The sequence below is a fragment of the Mauremys reevesii genome, linkage group 4 (genome assembly GCF_016161935.1).
Source record: "Mauremys reevesii isolate NIE-2019 linkage group 4, ASM1616193v1, whole genome shotgun sequence".
Lineage (NCBI taxonomy): Eukaryota > Metazoa > Chordata > Testudines > Geoemydidae > Mauremys > Mauremys reevesii.
In genome coordinates, this window is record NC_052626.1 from 72,165,603 (window position 1) to 72,193,000 (window position 27,398).

A 27,398-nucleotide genomic window follows, 5' to 3' on the forward strand; every position below is an offset into this window, starting at 1 on the left:
ACTGTCGTGCCCATGTGACTCCTCATAGTGAGCACAGCACTGCAGTTGCTGTGCCTCAGTTTCCCTAACTGTGTTACCAGCCCACTCTGGTGGCTCACCCTCCAGGCAGGTCATTACAAGCGTTCAACCCCCATCCAGAGTAGCAGAGTCCAAAGTCAGTCCAAAACAAATATGAAATAAAGGACCCTTTCTCAGCTGGGCCTAATAATTGAACAAGGCCATTTGATCTCTAGTGTGGAGGGGGATCTCAGCCATCACAAGTGAGGCTGGGCCTGACTCTCCTTAATGGGTCAGCCAGCCTGTGACACACACCCACATTCTCCTGAAGACTTTATACTGTACATATTTAGGTTTTTTTCCCCCTCGCCCCATAATATTTTTCTTTCAGCTTTCTTCCAATTTTTTTGTGTGTTTCTAGTGATGAGGTGTCAAACAAAAGTCAGTATGCCATTAACATTTTGCTCTAGTGCACCAAGTGAAGGTAAAAGTTTTGTTTTGTCCATTGCAGATGGGGTGTGTGTGTGTGTGTGTGTATGTATGTATGTATAGGTATATATGTGTGTGTGTGTGTGTGTGTGTGTATGTATATACCCCCAGATCTGTGACACTCAGTCCTGGACCTAAAGAATGATTGATCTTCCTAGATCCCTGTGGTTCAAAACTGAATAGTTTATACAGGTAGTAAACCCAGGCAGATATTGTCTTCTCTGGATTTTCAGAGCATTATATCAGTACTCCATCCCACCTCACCAAAAATCCCTCAAATTTGCAATACTCTGAAAGATCTAGATGTATGTGTACCCAGAACATAACGGTTAGCTAATCATGGGTAAATGAATCACTCCTACCCAACAAGCAAACTGTTGTCTGCTAGTTTCTGTAGAGTCATGTTAGGTTTAGATAGATAACTAAAAAGGTGGGTTTTTGGGGGGTGGGAAGCAGTACCCTGCTTACTCACTTGATCTTGTGTGTCTGGGAGTAAGGAATGTGGGTACTCCTGAAGACCACCTAGGATCCATAGCAGCATCATTACGTGTGCTATCCTCAGCCCATGTCCGCTGAGGCAACTTCAGCCTTATTCAGGGATTACTAGAAAATGCTACCATTCCAGAGTGAGCTTCCACATCTTGACAAAGAGTTGATCAGCCAACTAGCTGTTAACTTCAGAGGCCAGCCTCTGCAGATGGGGAACTTCTTTAAGCAATAGTCTCTGGCAGATGAACCAGCAACAGACTGGAAATAAGAGTAGCCACATAATCTCTGTTGTTCTGTTCATTCCTTCTGGGGCACCTGGCATTGGCCACTGTCGGAAGACCGGATACTGGGCTAGATGGACTTCTGGTCTGACCGAATATGGCCATTCTTAAATTCTTTTGCTCTTGCTGAAATTGGAATTAACATCCCTACCCTTGGAAGGAAAAGGGCCATGGGAAGTTAAATGAAGCAAGAATTTTAATCTCATCTGGAAAAGGACACCTAATAAAACAGGGGGCTGCAAAGTCCAGTCTGGGTGATTACATTCTGACTCCCTAAATTCCCCTGTAAATTCCAATGGATGTTATATTTGTGACTGATGTGGAGCTGCTATGTAATAATCTCAGACTACTGAAATGTAATAACTTTATAAACATTGTATGTGACCTGGTCAGTAAGGGAAAGTTATTGTATGTTGGGTTATAAAACTTTCCTATATCAATGTATTGATCTAGCTTAATAGGGAGCTGGGGTGTGGAGGAGGTGAAACAACCAGGAAAGCAACACAGGAGCTAGAGAAAAGCAAACCTACCAACACACATTGGGGTGCAATTACAGGACAATAGCATGCTTCTAGGCTTCAGCCTGATGTTGCACAGCTGTTTTGCCAGGCCGGGAAACTAGAGATCAACAGGACACTAAACAATTAAAAAGCTCTCTCAGGAGAGGAAGAGGGGATCAGTTGTCAGGGACTGTTCAAGGGGACAAGTTGACACTGAGAAGCTCTGAAGAAGTTGGGCCTGCTAGACTAAATGAGAGGGATAGAATCATAGAACTGTAGGGCTGGCAGGGACATTAAGAAGTTAAGTCCAGCCCCCTGCACTCAGGCAGAACCAAGTAAACCTAGACCATCCTTGACAGGTGTTTCTCCAACCTGTTTTTAAAAACCTCTAGTGATGGGGATTCTGTGGCCTCTTGGAAGTCTAGTCCAGAGCTTAACTACCACTATTGTTAGATTTTCCTAATATATAAAGTAAATTTCCCTTGTTGCAGATTAAGCCAGTTACTATTTGTCCTACCTTCAGTGGACATGGAGAACAATTGATCACTGTCCTCTTTATAACAGCCCGTAACATATTGGAAGACTGGAGTCAAGTCCCCACTCAGTCTTCTTTTCTCAAGACTAAACATGTCCATTTTTTTGTAACCTTCCTTCATAGGTCAGGTTTTCTAAACCTTTTATCATGGTTGCTCTCCTCTGGACTCGCTTTCCAATTTCTCCATATCTTTGCTAAAGTATGGTGCCCAGAATTGGACTCAATACTTCAGCTGAGGCCTCACCAGTTCTGAGTAGAACGTTACAATTACATTCAGTGTCTTACATATGATACTCTTGCTAATTCACCCCAGAACATTAGCTTTTTATGTAGTGCATCACATTGTTCACTGATATTCAATTTGTGATCCTCTACAACCTCCAGATCCTTTTCAGCAGTACTACCACATAGCCAGTTATTCCCACTTTAGAATCATAGAGAGGTCATCTAGTCCAGTCCCTTGCACTCATGGCAGGACTAAGTACAGTCAAACCTCGCAATAACAGGAATTCAGATATAACATGATCATAAGTTGGCTCCCCTTTAAGGCTGTAATACTGGTCATGTTTTGCTGGAATACTTTTTTTTTCAACATTTATAAATAAACCGCGTTCTTCTGGTCTTATAGGATAAAGTGACTCATGGCCGTTGCAGGCCCATTGCACTTAGTTCTCGGGTTGTACATATGTATGGTGTTTGCCTATGAACTTGTTATTAATTTCCTATATTTTAAAAAATATTTTACCGTTATGGATGCGGTAGTTTACAAACGCAAGTTGTTTTCTGCCCAAGAGAAATTGTATGCCTTGGATCAACTAAAGAAGGGCAAACAACAAACTCAGCTTTCTAGAGATCTAGGAATTAGCGAGTCCACTCTGCGAGGGTGGAAAAAAGAAGAAAAGCTCCATAGCCTACCCTGCATTCTTGAAGAGGAAACTGGTTTACAGCGTAAAAAGGTCAAGTTTGCTAATGACAAAGGCCTAGATTCAGCCTCGTATCAATGGTTTGTCCAGGCTCGCTCAGAAGGAGTTCCCATTTCTGGCCCTATTCTGAAAGCTCAAGCAGAGAAATTTGATCTCCTTATCAATGGAAATGAATCGAAATTTAAGGCGAGTAACGTCTGGGTGGACAGATTCAAGAAAAGGCACACTATAAGCCAAGTTCTTGTGTCTGGGGAAATTCGCTCAGCTGATGAAGATGCTGCTGATTCCTACCCAATTGAGCTTAAAAAGTTGCTGGAGGAAGGCTGCTACACAGCCAATCAAGTTTACAACTGTGACGAGACTGGTTTATGCTTTAAAATGTTACCTGATTGCACCCTCTGAACCAGGACTGATAGTCACAAACGAGAAGGCTTTAAGCAGAGGAAGGACTGAGTCACTCTCTTGTTTTGTGTCAACAAGTCTGGCAGCCAGAAAGTCAGACCTCTGATAGGAAAAGCGAGGTCTCCCAGATGTTTTCATCATGTTAATTTGAATACACCAACAGCAAGAATGCATGGTTGAATAGCTCCATATTTAAAGACTGGTTCCATAAAACTTTTGTGCCAGCCGTTCGGGCTCATTTGCGAAAACTCAAGCAGGAGGAAAAAGCTCTCCTGCTGCTGGATAATTGCCTTGCCCACCCCCCCGCGGAAAATCTTGTCAGTCGTAACGGCAAGATTAAAGTCTCTTATCTCCCGAAGAACACTGCATCAGAAATCCAGCCACTGGACCAAGGCATCATATTGGTATTTAAGCAAAACTATAGTCGTGAAATGATCAAGCGGATGATAGCGGATAACAGTTCCTCTGTCAACACATCACTGGCGTCACTCAACTTGAAAGAAGTCTGTCACCTCAGTGGGAAAGCCTGGGATGCTATCTCTGCACGTTGCATTGAACGATGCTGGATAAAGGGTCTTGGTCCAGCTTTTCTGTCATCTACACATGATGATGGTAATGACTACAAGCCTGAATTTACAAGATTCATTGAAGACGACGTATGTTTAACCAAAGAAGCACTTGGAGAATATGAGCACAGTCATCATGATATCCTCAACTGATTTTCAGCAGATGACATCTGCCCCATATATGAACACATCTCAGATGACGAAATTGTTGCAAATGTCAGTGGGAAGAATGAAGCTGCACCACCAGAGCCGGAAACCAGTGGTGCTGATGACGATGATGTCACCTCAATTCACCCACCAAAAGTGTCCAAGGCAGTAAAGCACCTAGAAGCCAATTTGAGGTGGCTGAAAACTTAAGATGTGGACAGCATCAAAATCTTCCAACTCAGAAGCATACTTGACTTTGCTAGAAGCCAACAGTCCGCAGCAAATAAGCAGACCACACTAGATAGTGGTTTTTTTTTTTTTTTTAAAGTGATGAAATTTTAAAATTTATGGAGTCATGCAACCAGATTGACTTTGCACCCTGCACAATGATTAGTATAGTCGATTTCACGTTTCTTTCATGAACATGTAATTAAATTACTACTTTTGTGTTTAAAACACACTGGGATAACCGTTGTTGTTTTTTTTTGTTTTGTTTTGTTTTAAACAAGACTTAAACTGACCGGCTTGAAATGGTAAATTTTCGTTACCCTGCATTTATCACGATCGAATTTTTTGAACCTCAATTATCGTGTTATAGCGGGGTTTCACTGTATTCTTTAGATCAGTGGTCCCCAACCTTTTTCATCTGGCGGGCACCAGACGACAAGCCACAGAAGACTATGCTGGTGGATGAGTGTCCGCCGAAATTCCGCCGACAAGCGGCAACGTCAATAGGCATCACCGCCAAAATGCCGCCGACATTCAGGCAGCATTTTGGTGGCGATGCCTCTGGATGACTCAGCTTGTCGGCGGCATTTCGGTGGATGCTCGTCTGCTGGCCAGTACGCTGGCGCACTTAGACGCCCTGGCGAGCGCCACGGCGCCCGCGGGCACCACGTTGGGGACCTCTGCTCTAGATTGATCCCTGGAGGTGTTTGTCTAACCTGCTCTTAAAAATCTCCAATAACAGAGATTCCACCACCTCCCTAGGCAATTTATTCCAATGCTTAACCACCCTGACAGCTAGGAAGTTTTTCCTAATGTCCAACCTAGACTGCCCTTGCTGCCATTTAAGACCATTGCTTCTTGTCCTATTCTCAGAGGTTAACAAAAACAATTTTTCTTCCTTCTTCTTGTGACAATCTTTTATATACTTGAAAACTGTTATGTCCCTTCTCAGTCTTCTTTTTTCCAGACTAAACAAACCCAATTTTTTCAATTTCCCTCATAGGTCAGGTTTTCTAGACCTGTAATAATTTTTGTTGCACTTCTCTGGACTTTTTCAGAGTTGTCCACATCTTTCCTAAAATGTGGCACCCAGAACTGGACGCAATACTCCAGTTGAGGCCTAATCAGTGTGGAGTAGTGCTGAAGAATTACTACTTGTGTCTTGCTTACAACACTAATACATCCCAGAACGATGTTTCCTTTTTATGCAACAACGTTACACTGTTGACTCATATTTATCTTGATTTGTAGTTGTGCATTTGATTTTTCTTTCTCAAATGAAGTAAAGAGAGGCACTATGTTTGCCCTTCTCCAGTCTTCTGGGGCCTCACCTATCCGCCAGGAGTTTTCGAAGATAATTACTAATGGTTCCGAGGTTGATTTAGCTTGTTCCTTAAGTACCCTAGGATGAATTTCATCAAGCTCTGCCATCCTGAATACATCTAATTTATCTCAATAGTCTTTAACCTGTTCTTTCCCAATTTTGGCCTGTGTTCCTTCTCCCTTGTCATTAGTATTAATTGTGTTGAGTATCCAGGTGCTATTAACCATTTTAGTGCAGACTGAAGCAAAATAGGCATTAAACACCTCAGCTTTATCGATATAATCAGTTATTAGCTCTTCTTCCCTGCTAAGTAGGGCCCTACACTTCCCTTCATCTTTTTCTTGCTCCTCATGTATTTAAAGAACCTCTTGTCACTACCTTATTATGTCCCTTGCTAGATGTAACTCATATTGTGCCTTAGCCTTTCTGATTTTGTCCCTACATGCTTGTGCTCTTGTTCTGTACTCCTTAGCAATTCATCCATGTTTCCACTTTCTGTAGAATTTCCTTTCGATTTGTCAGGTCATTAAAGATCTCCTGATGGAGCACTGCTGGCCTTTGCATTGGGATACTTTGCAGTGATACCTTTTAATATAGGCTCCTTGAGAAACTGCCAGTTCTCCTGAACTACTTTTTCCTTTAAATTTTTTTCCTATGCACCTTGCCTACCAGTTCTCTGAGTTTGTTAAAGTCTGCTTTTTGGATGGTAAGCTCTAGGTAAATAGGCCTGCATATAGGATGGTTGGTTGATTTTTAAGATCTGTTTTCTCTATAATGCTTTCATTCTAAATTAAATAAAATTTTGTTTTAAGAAGGCTGCTTGATTACTGGGCACCACTATCATTGCTTCTGGAGGGAACAGAACTGCAGGTACTGAGGAAAAGTCTGTCCTGCTGAGGTAATTGCAGTTGATCACAGGGACTGCAGCCCAGGGCTGGTCTGAGAGTGGGGAAAATTGTGTGATTCTACCCCTAGAGAGGTGACCGCTTGAGGCCCAAGACCTGAGGGGGTGCTCTCAAAGAAAACAGGAGGGGTCAGAGGTGCAGTTAGCCCACTAACTGAGTCAATATTCTTACAATCTTCCTTTGGCTAGGGAGTTTCTGTGCACTGTTAAACAGCTTCCATTTTGCTTCAGAGACAGGCAAAGTGATTCCTATGTATAGAGAGTTGATAGTGTCTTGGTCTCCTTGGCAATGAAAAATTCTAGATAAATGTTTAGCAAAGTCAAGATTGGGGGTGCCAGTGTGTGTTCCTGTTGTAGAGGAGTCTGCAGTAGCCCAAGTGAGTGACATTCTAATGTGATTATAAGAGGATGTTTCTGCCTGGTTGCTTATTTAGTTGCCCAGAGGGGAGACACACTGACTTCCGGCCCATTTCCAGATTCCTCTAGCTGATTGGGATTGAAACGTGAGATGGGGTCATGTTCCACACCAATGTGCACTTGGTTGGTTAGTTTCCTATCACACATGCCCTATTTTTAGAGAGAGCGCTCACCAGCAAGGAATGACACTTCATTGAGTCTCCTCACACCCACTGCACTCTTTCTACTTTCCCTCAAGGTAATTTGGTACTCTGGGGAGAACAGTCTCCTAATCCCTAGTCTTCTGGGTGTCTCCTGTTACAGAGGGGAGCAGCAATAAAGTTCCGAGTGTGTTGTATGTGAGAGGATAGAGCAGAGTGTTGGACACAGGAGGTTGAAATCCTGCCTCATTTGAAATAAAGGGCAAAATTTTCATTGACTTCAGAGGGGGAGGGGGATTTTACCTTTTGAGTTTGTAGGAGAGAGATACGATCCATCTAGCTGTGGTTAGTTCTTTGACACACATTAACTGCGATTTAGTTATGTATAAAAATTTAAGCCTATTTCTCAGTGTTGGGGGGAGGAGTTGTAGTATCTGTACAAGGGTGCAGTGTCCTCAGCTTGCAGTATTGTCAGGGTAAAGCAGGGTTTATAAAAGGCACTACTGGAAATAACCACAAGGCCAGTGAAACTAAAGATGACAAACCACAAAATATTAGGCCACTGAAGATAATAAAAGGCACGTGGCTTAACTATTTTATGTACTATATCAGTTTAGGTCAAGCAAAGAACATTTACTTGGACAATCACTTGTCAGGGATGGTCTAGGTGTACATTGTCCTGCCTCAGCACGGGGGGCTGGATTTGACGACTTCCCAAGGTCTCTCGCAGCCCTACATTCCTACGATTCTATGATTAATAGCAGAGTTTAACTTTAAAGATGATAATAAAATAGGGAATATAGCAGAGTAAGTTGCAGCACACACAGTGAATTCTTAATATTACTAGACAGCTGCAGTTATTCCCCTTCAGCTCTCTAAGCTCCACCACTATCTTGATATTTGGCAGCAAAACTAATGCCCCATAAAAATAAACCTCTGATTTGCCATTCATCTAAAAATAATTTGTAAAAGTTTCCCCCCAAGTTTGGGAGTTGACTGTCTTGACACTTTACCTCTTGTTGTTGGCAGATGCCACCTCAAATTGACTGGCTCAAACTCGCTCTAGGCCTAGCCCTCTGTTGAATTACATTGTTGTTCTGTTTTTTTGTGGTAAAGGGGACAACACTGAAACTGTAAACTCTCATCCACTTTCCTTTACCTCCCAGATTGTTGCTGTATGGGAGGGCGAAGCTGGGGGTGCTGCTGTGTCTTCCCTTAGAGCACAGTCAGAGTTCAAACTAGCTCAGATGAGTTGCCAGGTACTGTTGGGCAAAATGGTAGAATAATTGGTGCTCTGTGAAGTTGACCATAGAAAGAGGTTAGGTAAGGACAACTTGAGAGCACAGAGACAAAATGCAATAGGTTTCTGCCTTTCTAGGAAGTGGTAAGCTCCCAGCGGAAGATGGTTTGCCCAGAATTTTTCATAAGTTTCCAGTTTGAGTGTTTTTCTATCTCAGTGTGGGTTGATGAAGAGATTTGAAGGGGGTGCTTGGTCTTGTAAACTTAATTTTGAATTGGCAAGCTGATTATTTACCCCAAATAATTAACTTCCAATAGTCAAGCAAGTCCCATGGATGACATCTTGCTTTCCTCTTTGAACACCGTCACTGGCTTTCCCCACCTTCTGAATCATGCTCAAGTTTCTTAGCTTGGCCTCATCTTCAGGGCTCTGTAATACTCTGCTACTGCCTATATTTCTGTTTTCTCGCCCCCCCCCCCCACCCCTTTGCTCTGCTATCACTTCCCACCTCATCAATGAAAATTGAAAGGTGGATAAGGAACTGGTTAAAGGAGAGACTACAACAGGTCATACTGAAAGGTGAACTCTCAGGCTGGAGGGAGGTTACTAGTGGAGTTCCTCAGGGATCAGTTTTGGGACCAATCTTGTTTAATCTTTTTATTACTGACCTTGGCACAAAAAGTGGGAATGTGCTAATAAAGTTTGTGGATGACACAAAGCTGGGAGGTATTGCCAATACAGAGAAGTATTGGGATATCATACAGGAAGATCTGGATGACCTTGTAAACTGGAGTATTAGTATGAAATAGGATGAAATTTAATAGTGAAAAATGCAAGGTCATGCATTTAGAGATTAATAACAAGAATTATTATTATAAGCTGGGGACACATGAGTTGGAAGTAACAGAGGAGGAGAAGGGCCTCGGAGTATTGGTTGGTCACAGGATGACTATGAGCCACCAATGTGATATGGCCGTTAAAAAAGCTAATGCGGTTTTAGGATGCATCAGGCGAGGTATTTCCAGCAAAGATAAGGAGGTGTTAGTACCGTTATACAAGGCACTGGTGAGACCTCATCTGGAATACTGTGTGCAGTTCTGGTCTCCCATGTTAAAAAAGGATTAATTCAAACTGGAACAGGTACAGAGAAGGGCTACTAGGATGATCTGAGGAATGGAAATCTGTCTTATGAAAGGAGACTGAAAGAGCTTGGCTTGTTTAGCCTAACCAAAAGAAGACTAAGGGAATATATGATTGCTCTCTACAAATATATCAGAGGAATAAATACCAGGGAGAGAGAGGAATTATTTAAGCTCAGTACCAATGTGAACATAAGAACAAATGGATATAAACTGGCTATCAGGAAGTTTAGACTTGAAATTAGACAAAGGTTTCTAACCATCAGAGGAGTGAAGTTCTGGAACAGCCTTCCAAGGGGAGCCGTGGGGGCAAAAGACACATCTGGCTTCAAGACTAAGCTTGATAAGTTTATGGAGGGGATGGTATAATGGGATAGCCTAATTTTGGCAATTAATTGGTGTTTGACTATTAGCGGTAAATATGCCCAATGGCCTGTGATGGGATGTTAGATGGGTGGGATCTGAGTTACTACAGAGAATTCTTTCCTGGGTGTCTGGCTGGTGAGTCTTGCCCACATGCGCAGGGTTTAGCTGATTGCCATATTTGGGGTCGGGAAGGAATTTTCCTCCAGGGCAGATTGGCAGAGGCCCTGGGGGGTTTTCGCCTTCCTCTGCAGCATGGGGCATGGAAGATTCTCTGTACCTTGAAGTCTTTAAACCATGATTTGAGGACTTCAATGGCTCAGACATAGGTTTGATACAGGAGTGGGCGGGTGAGATTCTGTGGCCTGCATTGTGCAGGAGGTCAGACTAGATGATCATAGTGGTCCCTTCTGACCTTAGAGTCTATGATTCTATGATTCCCTTGGTCTCCTTTTTCCACTCTCTCATCTTTGCATCTTTGTCCCAGCCCTTTACTCTTGAAGCATTTTCTTTCTTTCTTTTTTGCACCAAATGTTGACTGTTCTCTATTCTTTAAAATTCCTTCTAAGAACATGTTTCCATGAAGCCTTTTAAAGGTGATGTGCAAAGGAGTCAGGGGAGAGGGGAAAAGCTTGTATGTCTCCTCTCCTCCCCACAACTCTCCTTATGTTCTATTAAAGAAGGTCTAGGAGGCTTTAATTTAAAACAGATAAAATCTGAACTTCTAGTGTAGCAACCCTCTTTTTTTTCTTTAAGGACTCTGTAGAGAACTAATAGGTGTTTGACTTCAGATAGCATGGAACCTCCATTGCTGGTGTTGCTGATTTATCTCAGCATAGGGCTTGCAACTTTTTAATCACACAAAACCGACACCCTTCTCCGAGGCTCCACCCCCCACACTCCATCTCCCTTCCCTCCATCACTTGTTCTCCCCCACCCTCACTCACTTTCACCGGGCTGAGGCAGGGCGTTGGGGTGCAGGAGTGGTTGAGGGCTCCAGCTAGGGGTGCAGGCTTTGGAGTGGGGCTGGGGAATGAGGGGTTTGGGGTGCAGGCTGGGGCAGGAGGTGAGAGGTGCGGGCTCTGGGTGACGCTTACCTCAGAGGCAGCTCCCTCTGGCTCCTAGGCACAGAAGTGGCCAGGTGGCTCTGTGCGCTGCGCCTGCCTGACAATGGGAGCTACAGAGCTGGCGCTTGAGGCAGGGGCAGTGCATGGAGTCTCCGTTGCCACCACTGCGCCTAGGAGCCGGACATGCCAGCCACTTCCGGGAGTAGCATGGAGCCAGGGCAGGCAGGGAACCTGCCTTAGCTCTGCTGTGCCGCTGACTGGATTTTTAGTGGTCTGGTCAGCGGTGCTGACTGGAGCCACCAGGGTCCCTTTTCGACCAGGCATTCAGGTTGAAAACCGGATGCCTGGCAGCCCTAGCTCAGCACTTTCTGGGTCTGATGGCCTCCTTTGTTTTCCTTCCTACTGAGTCATTCTGGAGTTGTGGGGGTGTGTGTGTGTGGGGGGCTGGAATGTCTGCAGCAAGTGTTCAGTATTGCCAGCCCATATATTCAAAAACCATGCATCAGACCCCCCATATTCATGAGATTAATTTAAAAATTGAGATATTTAAAAATTAATAATCGTTGTTTTTTGCCTCCCTTCTGTTTTTTTGCCTTGAAGAGAAGTGCCAGCTCCTTCTCCAATTTGTGTGCCATCATCTTAGGTTCAAAACTGCCCCTTAAATACCCCCACCTCCCATACAGTTCTTCCTGTTAACTGCTCAAAGGGGGCTCTGCTTATCCCTTTCTGTTGCTGAGGGCGTGGGGAACTACCACTCTGTCCCCCTCCCTAGTTTGGCTGTCCCACTCACTCTGCCTCCCTGCTCTCCCATGGTCTGGTATTCCCCACCTGGCCCTGATTCTCTTGCCCCTTCTATAGTGCGCTTCCTTTCCCCTCACAGCCTCCTACCAGTCACATTCTCCTTCTCTGCCATGTTATGTTCCCCTAAGCACACCCCTTTGTTCCTCCTGCTCCCCACATTCCCCGACTCCACATAGTTTCCTGTCCCATTTCCAGTATTGCCAAACCCAAATGTTCAATATCATGAGACAGGCCCCTAAAGATCATGAGACTTTAAAATAAAAGTTTTATTTATATTTCGCTCCTGGTTTGTAAGCCCTAAGGATGCACTTGAGTCCCATGTCAATGTTTTTCTACGCAAGAGGCTAGAAACTGAGATACACATGTAATTGAGATGCCAGGAGGGCTTTAAATAAAATATTAAATATTACAAGATTAGGCAACACCCTGTTATGTAACAGATTCACCCTCCCTGCTGTCACTGTAGTTTCATTCCCGCCTCCTCTGCATCCTTCTAGGAGATGGTGACCATCTTTCCTGGAGACAGCCAGCTCACTTTCACATGTACAGATTCAAGGGACAAGGTGGCCAACTTGCTGAGGGCAGTCTGTGGTTTCATTTCTCATTATCATCAGGGAGACTGGTGGCCATTTTGGATAGGGATAAAACTTCACAAGATTGAAGGCAGAAATCAGAAACTCATATAATTGTTTAGCATCCCTGACAATATCGCAAGACTTGGGATAAAATTGGAAGAGTTCTTAATTCACAAATCATAGAAATTTAAAGATGCAAATACCTATTAAGCCATCTTGTCCACCTGTTCCTTTGAGTCCAGTGGTGGAATATTCCCTATAGTCTGTTCGCTATGGCCTTTGTCTTCCCTTCTCTGGTCCTAAGTGACAGTGCTCCCACCTTATCCCTTGGAAATTGATGCCATAGCCTCACCCATCTCATTGTTACAGATCTTCTGGAAGTTTCCACTCATATTAACTTTTGTTCTGTTTTCTCTTAAATGGGTCCTGTGTTCTTCTCTTGTTTCCATTAACTCCACAACGAGGTGCGACAGCAAATGTCAGCAGATGAATTACAGTGAACCGTTTTAGATCTGTAGGGGTCTGCTCTTAGATGAACTAGATTCAAGTAAATAACAAAGATGCACCGGTGAGAGGGTGGCAGTGACAATTAAATTTAAGGAAGCCCAAATATCTGCCTGCTGTGCTGATCCCTAGGCCTCTTCCTGGCTGCTTGCTTTGTGGTTTTACCTCCAGATAGTGTCACTCCGGGAATCTGTACACATCATTGAGACCAAGGATGGAAGGTGTTTTTCTTTTTGCAATGAGTTGTATATGTGGGGAAGAATTGTGATGTTTGGAAGCTGTTGCACTTGCGTTAAAACAATGGGGTCCTTTCTCCCTCTCTCTGACCATTTGATTATTTTCTTTGTCTCCCCCTGCAGGTGTAAAAAGCAGCACTGACTGTTCCTGTGGACGCAATCACTTTACTTGTGCAGTCAGTGCCTTTGGCGAGTGCACGTGCATCCCGGCTCAGTGGCAATGTGATGGTGACAATGACTGTGGGGACCACAGTGATGAAGATGGCTGCAGTAAGGAAATAACTCCTTTTGTGTGTACATGTGGGTGAGCACGCTAGCAGGCAGGAGTGTGTGTGTGTGTGAGAGAGAGAGAGAAGGCTGAATATGAAGGTTTTAACTTTCCTCTATGGACCTGAGAACTCTGTGTCTGATTTAGAAGTTACAATGAGTTTGTTTTGGCTTGTTTCGCACCTGCTAACTGTCCTTTTTGACTGAGGCCTATTTCTGGAATAATAGAGAGCTATTAGTCAGGACTATGTGTTCAGGTAGCACAGGATGGGAATAGCGGAGGCATCTGTAGTCAGAGTAGAAGTCAAAGAGGAGGCTTGCTCTTGTACTATGCCCATGTTCAGTCCCTAGCATGCTTTTTGTATTTTAAACTTTGATTGAATTCTGTTTTGAGCTGGTGAAAATCGTTTTGAACTAAAATGTAAAACCTGTGAACAGACAGACACACCAAATGAGCCTACCTCTCTGCTCCACCCGCCCTTCAAAATCAGTTGCCCTTGAGCAGTGTGTCTCCTTCACCACCTGGCTCCTTTTTGGGAGCTCCAGTGGCCCTGACTGTATGAGATGCTTTTCCATTTATATTCACAACAGCTGAGGTTCACTAAAGTGCTTGAGCTGACAGTCCTCAGATTTCAGAGCTAGGGAGCTAGTAGCTGTGGGGCTCTGGACTCTGAGGCTCCCATATTCTGACAGAGCCCAAATCCACTAACCTCGGGCATTGTGCCAGGCCCATTCTTGCTTTCTGGACTGGTTGGGGTCATGTGGGAGGAATTGGGGGGGGGGGAAGGGGGAGTGTCCTCTTCCTCATGTAAATTGGTTTGTGTAGCTGAGCTATATAGGTGGAGTAAATAAACGTGCTGTGTGAGTATGTTCTGGATTAGTGTGCCCTCCCTCCATCTAGTGGGCTGCAATGTTACCCACCCTAGATGCTCTGTGAGGGGAGGGGAAAACAGCCCTTCTAAGCTACGCTCCTGTCATTCATCTGTTGCTGTGGGATCCTGTGAGCGAGATCATCTGACAACTGATGTCCGTGTCTGTTTAGCTGTGTGCACAGATGAGAACTGATGAAAAGCTGGGCTCCCAGTGGGTGTAGCAGGAAGGAAAAGAATTAGAATGCAGAATTCCTCTCCCTAGGACCACAAGGAAATGCAGCTGCTTCCTTTACTCACCTCCTGGGATTTCACAGATTCCATTGGAGGATAAAAGCTCAACTTGAAGAATTACTTTTCTTCAAATGACCTAGTATCCAAAGGGAATCCAGGCCCCTCTCTCTAGTGGAGGTGGGGAAATCTTTCTCCACTGAGACATGTGTCCCTACCCAACTTCTCCTTGGTTCCTGCTGTTCTGACATCTGTGCGGGAGAAAATTTCATTCCTCTTGTGGAATGGAGTATTAGGGAATCCCACTGATGTTTCTCTGCCCCCTTTCGATTCTCTCCATAGGTGTGGGAGAATCCTGCACTGCTGTAGGGAAGTTACCTTCCTCCCCAACCTTGGTTCCGGCATCTCTGGACAGAATATTTAGAAACATGGGAAACTCACAGGGGGAAAATAGGCCCTCAGGAAATTAAAGAGAGCAGGACTCTGACGTAAAGATGACCAGTGGGAAGAGAACCTGAGAACCCTGTGCAGGAAGCAGGGAAATTATCCGAGACAATATTTGGAGAGTCCAAGAACAAAGGAGGAAGTGGAACAATGGGGATAGAATCTGCCCAGACCTGCAGGACTGGACCCAAGGAAGAAAAGCACAAAACCTCCAAGAAGAACCTTCATGTGCTATGGGGGTGGGTGCCTGGGAGCCAGGGAAAATCTCAATCCCTGAAAAGGGTGGGAGGAGAGAAACAGGAACCCACCAGTTGTCTGTCTCAGGTTGAGAATAGGGGAGGTGAGACAGGAATATCTGATAACCAAGCACCCTGGGCTGATTTTGAAAATTGGTCTTGCTGGCCTCCAGTGCACTTACTGAGGCAGGACGGGAGATAAAAGGGAGACAGGGTCTACTTGGGCTTCACACAATGAGTGAGGCTTCACACAAACTGGGGAGGGGTGGCAAATTGATCTGTGATCAGATTGGCTGACCTCCCTATGATTGGGAAGGAGAAGAAATAAACATGGCAGTTGCAGACAACCAAGTGAGCTATAAAGCCTGGGAATCTCAGGCCATCAACATGAATCAGTCTGAGTGACTGACCCTTTACACTCAGGGAGGGGAGATAACACAGCTGCAAACAGGGGCAGCTCTCTGGAAAACAGCAAGTCTGAGACAGGAGTGATTAGACCCCCTGCTGCCAGACTATTGTGTGTAGTTCTGGTCCCCACAGTTTAGAAGGAGAGAGACAAACTGCTAGAGCATACAAAGAAGGGTAACAAAACTGGTAAAATGGGAGAGGAGCTGGAAGGAGCTAAATTTATACAGGGTAGAAGTAACTTGAGGGGAGGGGTTGGAAAATGATCTGCCTCTATAAATACCTGCGAGGAAACAGGGTAAATAAAGGGAAAGAATTCTTCAGCTCACAGCCAGGATAGGAAGGAAGGCAAAAGCAGAAGCTAGATCAGAGATGGGCAAACTACGGCCTACCGGGCGCATCCGGCCGTCCTGCCTGGCCCTTGAGCCCCAGGCCCCTCCCCTGCTGTCCTCCCTCCCCCACAGCTACACCACCATGGGGATGTGGAATGTGTGTGTGTGGGGGGGGCTGGATAAGCATGGGAGTCTCAGGGGGTGGGGGTGTGGATGGGGTCAGGGGATGGGGAACAGTGGTGGTTGGATAGGTGTGGGGTCCCAGGGACCAGTCAGGGGGCTGGGATGTGGTTAGGGGTCGGGGCAGTCAGGGAACTGGGAGCAGGGGGCGTTGGTTGAGAGTGGGTTCCTGAGGGGTGGTTAGGGAACAAGGAGCGAGGGGGGTTGGATGGGTTGGGGTTCCTGAGGGGGGCAGTCAGTAGGCGGGAAGTGGGAGGGGGCAGATGGGGGTGAGGGCCAGGCTGTTTGGTGAGACACAGCCTTCTCTACCCGGCCTTCCATACAGTTTTGCAACCCCAATGTGGCCCTTGGGCCAAAATGTTTGCCCACCCCTGAGCTAGATGCTGGAGCTGAGGAGCTGGTAACTCTCGCAAAGGACTTGAAAAGAACCCACCAATCCCAGGACTATGTGAGCATTCCCAGTTGCCAGGCTTAGAGAGGCACTTGGAACACTTCTGCTCCATTGAGGCTGCTGAGTCATCTGAGTGGCTGTCTAGCATGCATCATGCTGCATGATATTACTAGCCTGTTAGGGACGGGACAGGACAGCTTTATGATGTGTGGTGCAGGTGACTGCTTTCTTTATTAATCTCCCATTCTGCCTGGCTATTATGGTGAAAGCTCCTTGCTAAAGCCAATAGTGCTGAATCCCTTTCCTAGCCTAGCTGTTAGTCCAGGGTTTCTCAAACAGGCGTCACTGCTTGTGTAGGGAAAGCCCCTGGTGAGCTGGGCCAGTGTGTTTATTTGCCCTGTCCGCAGGTCCGGCCGATTGCGGCTCCCACTGACCGCGGATCACTGCTTTGAGCCAATGGGAGCTGCTGGAAGCGGCGGCCAGTATGTCCCTCATCCCGCACCGCTTCCAGCAGCTCCCATGGGCCCGGAGCAGTGATCCGCGGCCAGTGGGAGCCGCAATCGGCCGGACCTGCGGACGGGGCAGGTAAACACACCGGCCCGGCCCACCAGAGGCTTTCCCTACACAGGCGGCGACCCCTGTTTGAGAAACCCTGTGTTAGTCTTCCCAGAGATGTCTGAAGGTGTTGGATTTTCACAAACTCCTGGCAAAGCACCTTTAAGAGCACTCCCATCACAGCCTAACCATTTCCTTCCTTCCATTTTTCCACTGTTCAAGCAGCTTCTTCACGATCCATATGCTGTCCCAGTTAGAGTTCCTGCTACTGCCGCCGCCTCCTCCTCCTGTTGGATTTTGTCTGCTTCCAGCTCCCCCCTCTCATTGTCTCCTTTTCTGAACTTGCCCTATTTACTGTCTGCTTATTTTCACCATGTCTAAAACTCCTGAATTCCCAGGTAGCTTTTATAGGCATAAGTACGAGGCAGTGGGATAGGATTGCACACTTCCCTTCCAGAAGTTAAAGGCCCAGTTAAGACATCATTGAGGTTCCTTGAAAACCATGGAGCTAGGATTCAGACTGGAATGAGCCATATGATGTGTTTTGGCCCATGAATCTAGTTCTATGCAGCCACATGCATGTTCCCATCTGAGATGGAGAAGAAAGTACAGGGACGAGCCTTCCGCAAGGTATGGTGCTATAGCTCCTCCTCTGGCCAATCAATGAAGTATTGTTGGTGAGCTCCTTAGAGAGTCATGCCCAACTCCCGAGAGGGAGAGGACTGGGGGGACTTTAGAACTCATAACCCCAAAGGCAAACAGTGACCCAGACCCAAAGGTCTCCGCTCTTGAGGTGGGATCTGTGTCCATAAAGTGTGGTGTATGCTGGAGTAATTGAGCTAGTTAATTGCAATTAACTAATTTTACATTAGTGCCATTTGTCAACCCCTTTGAAGTGGTAACGTGTTAATTGTTGTGGGGAGGGCTTGAAATGGAAGGTGAACAAGAAAGCAGGACATGCAGCAATGAAAGGGGATGTGTCAGCCCAAAGCGGGTGCAGGAAAGGGATGCACAGAGGAGAACATATCATCCTTTACGAGTGTGCCTTGTCTCAGGTTTTCAGTTCTAAATATGGTGGCTACCAGCCTCCTGTCAAATCTTCCCCCAGGAGGCAGGAAATCTAACTCACCCCAAATCTAGGGCCATGTCTACACTGGCAAGTTTCTGTGCAGTAGAGCAGCTTTCTGCGGTGTAACTCCCGAGGTGTACACACTGCCAAGCCACTTGATGCGCAGAAATGGCACAGTTACAGCGCGATAAAAAAATCACCCCAGTGAGAGGTGTACAGCTTTCTGTGCTGGGGCTACAGTGTTGCAGTACCAGTCAGACACCCTGGTTGATTACAGTGCTGCAGTTGACCTCCAGGAGGTGTCCCACAATGCCTGTTCTCGCCTCTCTGGTCATCGATTTGAACTCTACTGCCCTGCCCTCAGGTGACCAACCGTGAGCCCCATCCCTTTAAATTCCTTGGGAATTTTGAAAGACCCCTTCCTGTTTACTCGGTGATGTGTGCAGTGGCCTCAGAGCATCTTTCCAGGTGACCATGCCTGCTCCATGCACCAGGCGATCCTCCGCTTGGAGCAATGCCGAGCTGCTGGACCTCATCATCATTTGGAAAGAGGAGGCTGTCCAGTCCCAGCTGCGCTCCAGCCGTAGGAATTATGATACCTACAGACAGATTTCATGATGCATGTCAGAAAGGGGCCATGACCGACACACACTGCAGTGCAGGGTCAAAGTGAAGGAGCTGCGGAACGCCTACCGCAAGGCACGGGAGACAAACTGCCGCTCCGGTGCTGCACCCATGAGCTGCTGGTTGTACAAAGAGCTGGACGCTACTCGGTGGTGACCCCACCTCCACTGGGAAGGCCACTGTGGATATGTCGGTGGCTCACATGCCAGTTGATAGTGGACTGAGCCAGGAGGAGGAAATCTTGGATGAGGATGTGGAGTGGGAGGGGGACGCAGAGGATGACTCAGAGGTCAGAGATACATGCAACCAGGAGCAATTCCCTACCCCAGAGGAGGCTAACCAGTCACAGCGATGGGAGCTTGGTGAAGCACAAAGAGGAGAGGAGGCCCCTGGTAAGTGGCTTTGATTTTGGGAATTGCTGAAGCAAGTTATGGGGGGCAGGAGGGTTGCAGAAAGCAGGCTTGTGTCTTTATGATCACGTACCGCCACATGCCCACTCTGAGCGATGGAACAGGGTGTTGATTGACTCCCTCAGTTCATGGGAATCTACCTCGGAGATCTCCAGGAAACTCTCATGGAGATACTGGGCAATCTACTGCCGCAGGTTCTTTGGCAGAGCTGCTTTGTTTCTTGCCCCTTTAAGGGTAACTTTCCTGTGCCACTGTGCCATCATTAGGGAATGGGGGGGGGGGATGACCAATGCTTCACAGAGGTGAGCTGCATAAGGGCCAGGGCAGAAGCCACAGTGTTGAAGAAGACTGTCACTTAATTCCCTGCTCGCCCTCAGCAGTGAGATATCTTCCATAATTAACAGAGCCTGTGGAAAACGTGGGGATAGCAATGATTATAAGGCCCCCACTTACAGTGGTGGCTCTCCCCAAGAGCCACGTATCCAATGTACAGTATGGTACTGGAACACTGATTTTTCCCCTGCCTCTCCGGCTACTCACCATTTTGGGGGTCTTGTGACTCATGTGTGCTTGCCTGGGGTCAGCCAGTTAGTGACAGGTACGTGAATAGTGGCTGTGTTTTAAATCACTGAATCAGTGGTCTGTGTGTTGGAAACAATGTTGCATTTTGGCTTCACAGATATGACCTTGGGAGTCCAACCTCCCTCTTTGTTGTCGCCAGCTGAATGGCTGCGCAGAATTAGAAAGCGGCCACGAAGAACTAAAGAGGAATTTCGGCATGATGTCATGACGCACTCTGCGGCCGAAAAACAAGAATTGAAGGCGTGGTGGGACAGCAAGAAGAGGGACTGAAAGGAGAACGCAGTGTGCCAGAACGAAGCCATGGACCGGCTCTTAAACGTTATGGAGCAGCAAGTGGACACGCTCCAGGCGCTACTAGCACTGCAAACCGAGCTGCTCTACGCCTGCCCTCCCCTGCAACTGTTGTCGCAAAACTCTCCCATGCACCCCCCCAGACGCTGCCAACACACTATCAACCTCCTGGCTTCAGTCTGTACCTGCTGCATTCCATTCCTGCCCCATCACAGTTCAGCCCTGCGTATTCCCAGTACCTGCTGCACTCAACACCAGTCCCTCTGCAGTTTAGCCTGCTGAAGAACAGTACCTGTTGCACTGTACTCCAAAGGAGAAGGTTGCATATGATATCTGGACATACATAAATCTTTAACTGTCCTGGGACCCCACCTCCTCCTGAGACCCTCCCATCCCCCACAGTGCTGATGTGTTTTTGTTTTTGTTTGTCTCTCTCCTCCTGTTGTTGTTTTTTAATAAAAGAATTGTTTTGGTTTGAAAACAATCTTTATTCCATTAATTGAAACCAAACAGAGCCCTGCAAAGCAACAGGCAATTTTCTTAAATCTCCGCAGTGCATTGTCTGCACCAATCACAATCACTTCCTAGCATTACAAGCACTGCACTCCCGAGCATAGCAACAAATATTAGTGGCTTTCAGCTTCAAATTGCTACCTCAAGGCATCCCTGATCCTTATGGCTCCGCTCTGCACCCCTCTAATAGCCCTGGTCTCTGGCTGTTCAAATTCAGCCCCCAGGTGCTGAGCCTCAGCGGTCCAGCCCTGAGTGAAGCTCAGGGGCGGCTCTAGGTATTTTCCGCCCCAAGCACGGCAGGCAGGCTGCCTTTGGTGGCTTGCCTGCGGGAGGTCCCCAGTCCCGTGGATTTGGCGGCACACCTGCGGGGCCCGCCGAAGCCGCGGGACCAGCGGACCCTCCGCAGGCGTGCCGCCGAAGGCAACCTGCCTGCCGCCCTCACGGCGACTGGCAGAGTGCCCCCAGTGGCTTGCCGTCCCAGGCATGCGCTTGGCGTGCTGGTGCCTGGAGCTGCCCCTGGTGAAGCTTTCACCCTTCCCTTCACAAATATTATGGAGTGACAGCATGTGGCTATAAGCTTATAGCATAGGAGTATTGTCATCAGCCAGATCCAGTCTCCTATATAGGTAGTGCCAGCAGGACCTTTAAATGCTCAAAAGCACACTCAACGAGTATTTTGCACTTGCTCGGACTGTTGTTGAACTGCTGCTTGCTGTCAAGGTTCCCCGTATATGGCTTCATAAACCATGGCATTAAGGGGTAGGCAGGGTCTCCCAGGATCAGAATGGGCATTTCGACTTCTCCTACGGTGATCTTCTGGTCCGGGAAGAAAGTTACTTCTTGCAGCATCATGCATCTTTCTGGATGAGCCTGCGTTAATTTCCGTGAAACGTTCACAGTGATTCACGAGTGCCTGGAGAACCATAGAGAAATACCGCTTCAGATTAATGTACTCAGTGGCTAGATGGTCTGGTGCCAGAATTGGAATATGCGTGCCATCTATCGCCCCTCCGCAGTTAGGGAAGCCCATTTGTGGAAAGCCATCCACAATGTCACACACGTTGCCAAGAATCACGATCTTTCGGAGCTGGATTTAATTAATGGCCTTGCACACTTCCATCAACACGAATCCAACGGTCGACTTTCCCATTCCAAACTGGTTAGCGACCGATCGGTACCAGTCTAGAGTAGCCAGTTTCCACAGTGCAATCGCCACGCACTTCTCCAATGATAGAGAAGCTCTCATTCTCATGTCCTTGCACCGCAGGGCTGGGGCGAGCTCATTACACAGTTCCATAAATGTGGCTTTCCTCATCCAAAAGTTCTGCAGCCCAGACATGCATGACAAATAAGCATTCAATGCTTATTTCCAGAGCCCAGAAGCGGTGTTCCACTGTGGTCAGCATCTCCGTGAATGCCACAAGCAGTCTTGTGTCGTAGCTACTATACGTGGCAAGATCAAGGTCACACTCCTCTTGCCTTTGTAGTTTAAGAATAACCCAACTGCCACTCATCATGTGTTAGTGAGATTGAGCAGCATATTGATCACCAGTGTGGGATCCATTCCTGCAGAGTGAAGAGGCAGAGCGCGCAGTACACAAACCGTTGAAAGATGGCGCCAAATGCGGATGGAAGCACAGGGATTGCTGGGATGCAAAGCAATGCATCATGGGGCATTGGGACAGGACCCAGGATGCCCTGCGACCCCCTTTGCCTTCCCACAAGTCTTAGTGGCAGAAGAGGAAGGATGCTCTGTGGGATAGCTGCCCAGAGTGCACCGCTCCAAATAGTGATGCAAGTGCCGCAAGTGTGAACACGCTATTGTACAGGCAGCTGACAGTGTGAACACACAACAGCCGTTTCTCTTCAGTGCTCTCTGAGCAACAATGTAACTTTGCCAGTGTAGACATACCCAAAGTGTGTGTGTGCGTGTGTATAGAGTTTCTCCCCTATATTTCCAGTGTAAGGAGAAGGAATGCACCAGTGAGTAAAGGCATTGGAGTGGCCTTTTTTCCATTTCCATCTATGAAGCAAGTTTGTATGGTTTCCGGGTTAGTCACTCTTCCTTTGTTCCCCACTTGTTACCCTTCCTTCTTGCTACAGCCCCTGCCTGGCTTCCCTGAGGCCTTGCTCAGTTTTACTGCATGAGAGTAACTGGTGTATCTGACTTGCACAGGGTCTTCCCCTGGCCCTGAGGATTATCAGTAATGGCCTGGGCAAGGAGAACCTATCCTCTGCCAGCATATGTGTTCTCTGCCGACCTCTCTGTGGCAGGGACTGCTTTCCTCCCAAAGCTGAACCCCTGCTATTATGGGAGCCAATTAGTCCATTTCATATTTGCTTCCTGCTCTGGTTCATGTTTAGAAGCCAAAGTGCTGTAGTAATAATAGTAATAAGCACCCTCGCAGCTGTCATGCCAGCTTCATAGACTTTCTTTCGGGTGTCAGCTCTTTGGCTCCATGACAGCATGTTTTGGAACCACTTGTTACATGTGCCAGAGCAGCTCAGCTGCCTACACACCTTGGCCTAGCAGAGGCTGCCTGGGATTGTTGCTAACCAAAGCAGACTGTACCACTTTATGAGGCCAGGGTGGGAGGAGAACTGAGTAAATTCAGCCTCAGCCTTGACAAACTGGCTGCTCCCTGAAAGATTGCCCTTGTTTCATTCATGCTGTCCCCTTTTCCATGGAGTCTTCCTGCTCTGATGAACATACTCCACCTGTGCTTGTATTGGTCCTGTTCTGCCTTTGAACTGTCGGCTCTTTGGGACTTGCTTGCTTGACCCAACATCCTGTTGTGCCACACTTTCTGGGCTTAAGGAGAGTGGGGGACTGATTACTCTTTTTGTCCTAGTTATTGAAAATGGGATAAAACTCCACTGCTCTGAACCCAGTAGGAAGTGTAGACAGCTTCTCTTGAGCCACAGGAGTGTGTAACTCAAACCTTTTTTTTTTTTTGAGACATTTTCCTGGGTTCTGTGTCTCTTTTCACCTATGAGAACTGGGCTGTGTGTGAGATTACTAAACGAATCTGTCCCAGACCAAAACTGTGAGGTGATGCTAAGGGTAAAAATTCTTACAGGAGCCTTTTGCTGTAGTTAATGTGTAAATTAAAAAACAACAACAAATAATTACTCCCTAACCCACATAAATTCCTGACTTTTGAGCGATGGTTAAGAGTTCAGGTTAAACTTAAAAGAATCCCCAACCTCTGAAAGTCTGGAAATTCAAAATAAAGTCCACAACCTACATTAACTCTACCCCTGAAGTGACACCAGCCCCACATCTGACCTACTTTGGGGATTTTAGCTTTGCAGTTGGCTTAATTCATATCTCTGAAACTAACAGACAAACCACATCACAGAAGATATGGTGCTCCCAAGCATTGTCCCTTGCCACTTCAGGATTGCAAAGGGCTCGTTGCAGATGGTCTCTTTCTATTTCTGTCTCACTTTTGCACAGCTTGTGTGGGAGTCCAGATTTTCTGACAATACATTTGAACATCGAATTCAATGATACCACTAGAGGGAGTATTTTCTATTTTGGTTTCTGGAGAAATAACAGCAAAATGTAGTGGCCCCTGCTGAGCATCCTGTTTTCTGCTCAAGCCTGGATTAAGGGTCTCCGTCTTCTATTTTGGGCTTGCTGCACATTCTGCTGATTTCCTTTAGCTAGTAAGCATCAGCAACTAACAAAGGCGCGGTGTCCCTGGCCTCTGTGTGTGGAGCAGACCTGTGTGATGTGCTCTCAGCTGGCTCCCCAAACTCTGGGGAGGCACCATTGGGAAAGAAGGGGTGGGGAAGGTCAACTCTAATGGCATTCTCCTCCTCCTCAGCAAATGTGTGGAGCATGATTGCTTATCACAAATACCATCTTTAAACAGAGGGACAAATATAAGACCACTTGGAAACACCCACATTCTGAACACTTGTATCTTCTTGACTATGTCATCGTTGGAGCCCATGATTGTACTGATATCCATATTACATGAGCGATGAAAGGTATGGATGTCTGCTGGACAGGCCGTTGTTTAGTCAGATCAATTATGAACACGTGGCTTGCACCACAACACCAAAACAACCAAAAGGAATGTGGAAGAGATTTAACATTAGGGCACTTCAGAATCACGCTAGTTGTGACACCCTTCAGCAACGTCTCATTGAGAGGCTCTCTGACCTACCTGACAACAACAGTGATATCCAAACACATTGGGAGGAGTTCAAGACCATTATTCACAAGGCATGTGCCGAATCGATTGGATACTCCACTCACCGCCATTAGGATTGGTTTGATGAGAACAGCAAGGAAATCCTAGCACTGACTCATCAGATGAGAAGCACATTTTGCACTTGGCAAAATGAACCCTTTAACTAGCAAAAACAAGAGACATATCAGCTTAAAGCTGTAGCTCAAAGGAGGCTGTGTGACATCAAGAATCAGTGGTGGCAAGCAATGCCCATGGAGATCCAGAACTTTGCTGATCAACATGATATAAGAAGTTTGTTTGTTTGTTTGTTTTTCAAGCAACGAAAGCCATCTACGGGCCAATCTCAAGCATCACGACCACTCTGCAATCTCAGGACAGCTCCACCCTTCTTGAGGACAATGTAGCTCTCAAGCAATGTTGGAAGGAGCACTTCGAGACCCTATTAAACCATGGATCTAAATTCTCAGCTGCCACCATCGAGTCCATTCCCCAGCAACCAGTAATAGAACCTCTTGCTGACCCCCATCTTCTGAGGAAGTTTGGCGAGCCATCACTCAGACTAGAAACAACAAGGCACCAGGCCCAGATGGCATCCCCATGGAGGTCTTCAAAACTGGTGGAATAGCACTCATGCAAAAACTTCATCAACTTCTTGTTAGAATTTTGGTTAATGAGGAAATTCCACCTGACTTAGAGTGCCAATAGTGTCACTGTTTTTCAGAAAGGGGACAAGTCAATGTGCGGGAATTATTGAGGCATTGCCCTCCTCTCCATTGTGGGGAAAATCTTTGCTCACATCCTTTTGAATCATCTCCTCTCTCTTGCCAAAGATATCCTTCCGGAATCCCAATGTGGTTTCAGACTGTCTTGGGGCACCACTGACATGATTTTTGTTGCACGACAGATCCAAGAGAAGTGTAGAGAACAACACCAGCCATTGTTTATGGCATTTATTGATTTAACTAAGGCCTTTGATTCCATCAGTCATGAAGCATTATGGAAAGTGCTATCTAGGTTCGGTTGTCCATTCAAGTTCATTCACGTTCTCAGGCTACTTCATGATGAGATGACTGCCACTGTCCTCTGTAACGGGTTGTAGACAGACCTGTTTACCATCTGTACTGGTGTTAAGCAGGGCTGTGTTATTGCCTCAACCCTTTTTTCCATCTACCTTGCTGTGATCTTGATTCTTCTTCATGACTACCTTTCTTCTGGAGTTGGGATTGAGTATTGCGTGGCTGGCCAGCTCTTCAACCTGCGACATCTTTATTCTAAAACGAAGGTCAGCAGGATTGTTATTACCAACCTTCAGTATGCCGAAGACTGGGCTTGCGCACAACAAGGCTGACTTGCAATCCACCCTAGATCTTTTCTCAGGTGCCTTTTTCAGGCCTTTCATAGCTCAGGACTTTCCCTCAACATTGGGAAGACTAAGGTTCTCCACCAGCCTGTGCAGGTTGCCTCCCTTCTCACACAAATTGTCATCGGTGGTGAACTCCTAGAAAACATTGAGCATTTCCATTATTTTGGTAGCCATCCTTCCCAGACAGACAATCTTGATGTGCAGATCGAACATAGGATCCATTATGCCAGCGCATCCTTCGGAATGTTGCTGCATTGTGACTTTACTGATAGGGAGCTGCAGATGGAAACTAAGATCCTTGTCTACAATGCAGTAGTTATCCCCACTATTCTTTTTTGGTGCGAGACATGGGTGACATACCGAAGCCATCTTAAGTGTCTGGCGTGGTGCCACCAATGCTGCCTTAGGAAGGTTCTCCGTATCAGATGGGAAGATTGTTGCACCAATGCCAGCGCTCTCTCTGCAGTTAACATCACCAATGTTGAGGCAAAGATTATGAACCATCAATTTTTCTGGGATGGCCATTATGTGCAGATGGCTGATACTCTTCTTCAGAAGCAAGTTCTCTTTTCTCAACTTAGTCATGGTAAGAGGACTCACAGGGAACAGAAATGCTACAAAGACACCCTCAAAGTACATCTTCAGAAGGGAGGCGTTGACCCCACAAATTGGGACAAGCTGGCTGGCATCGCATCATACATCAAGCCTCAGCCCGTTTTGAGAGAATTGCCTTACTCGAGAGGCTGAGAAATGGCAGAGGAGGAAAGAAAGGGTACAGCATCCCAGCCAGCAGTTGTGCTCTCTCCAAGCAGCCACCTGTCAAATATGTGGAAAAACCTGTAGAGCACAGATTGGACTCCTCAGCCATCTTATTTCTCAGTAATGCCTCTCTTTCCCCCCCTCCCCCGCAGACATCATCCTCGTATCGAGGGATAGCTGATGATGACGATGGCTCTCAGCTGGAGAGCAGCATGTTGAGTTATTTGTGAGCCTCAAACCCAGCCTGGAGATAGTGTCATTAAATGTTAATGTAGATTCTGTGAAGAATATAAAAAGCAACCTCTCTCTTTCTTGGTGTCAAGCGAACAGCCTGTCTGGTAAGGACTGTGAGGCACTTGCTTTCCTGGGTGCCAGGTGATTTCTTCCGCAGCACAAAGCAGGGTT

General features: G+C 46.6%; 1 protein-coding gene across 3 annotated transcripts in view; it reads left to right on the plus strand.

The window, feature by feature from the left end:
* Positions 1 to 27,398, plus strand: part of LRP4 (LDL receptor related protein 4) — a 118,559-nt gene that overhangs the window by 46,779 nt on the left and 44,382 nt on the right. For 2 of the 3 annotated variants that reach the window (XM_039538387.1, XM_039538386.1), the window contains exon 2: positions 13,391 to 13,537. In XM_039538387.1, coding sequence (XP_039394321.1) covers positions 13,391 to 13,537 — 147 coding nt within the window. Of the gene's footprint in view, positions 1 to 13,390; positions 13,538 to 26,555; positions 26,821 to 27,398 lie in introns of those variants that run through there. The other variant, XM_039538388.1, reaches the window with a different exon arrangement.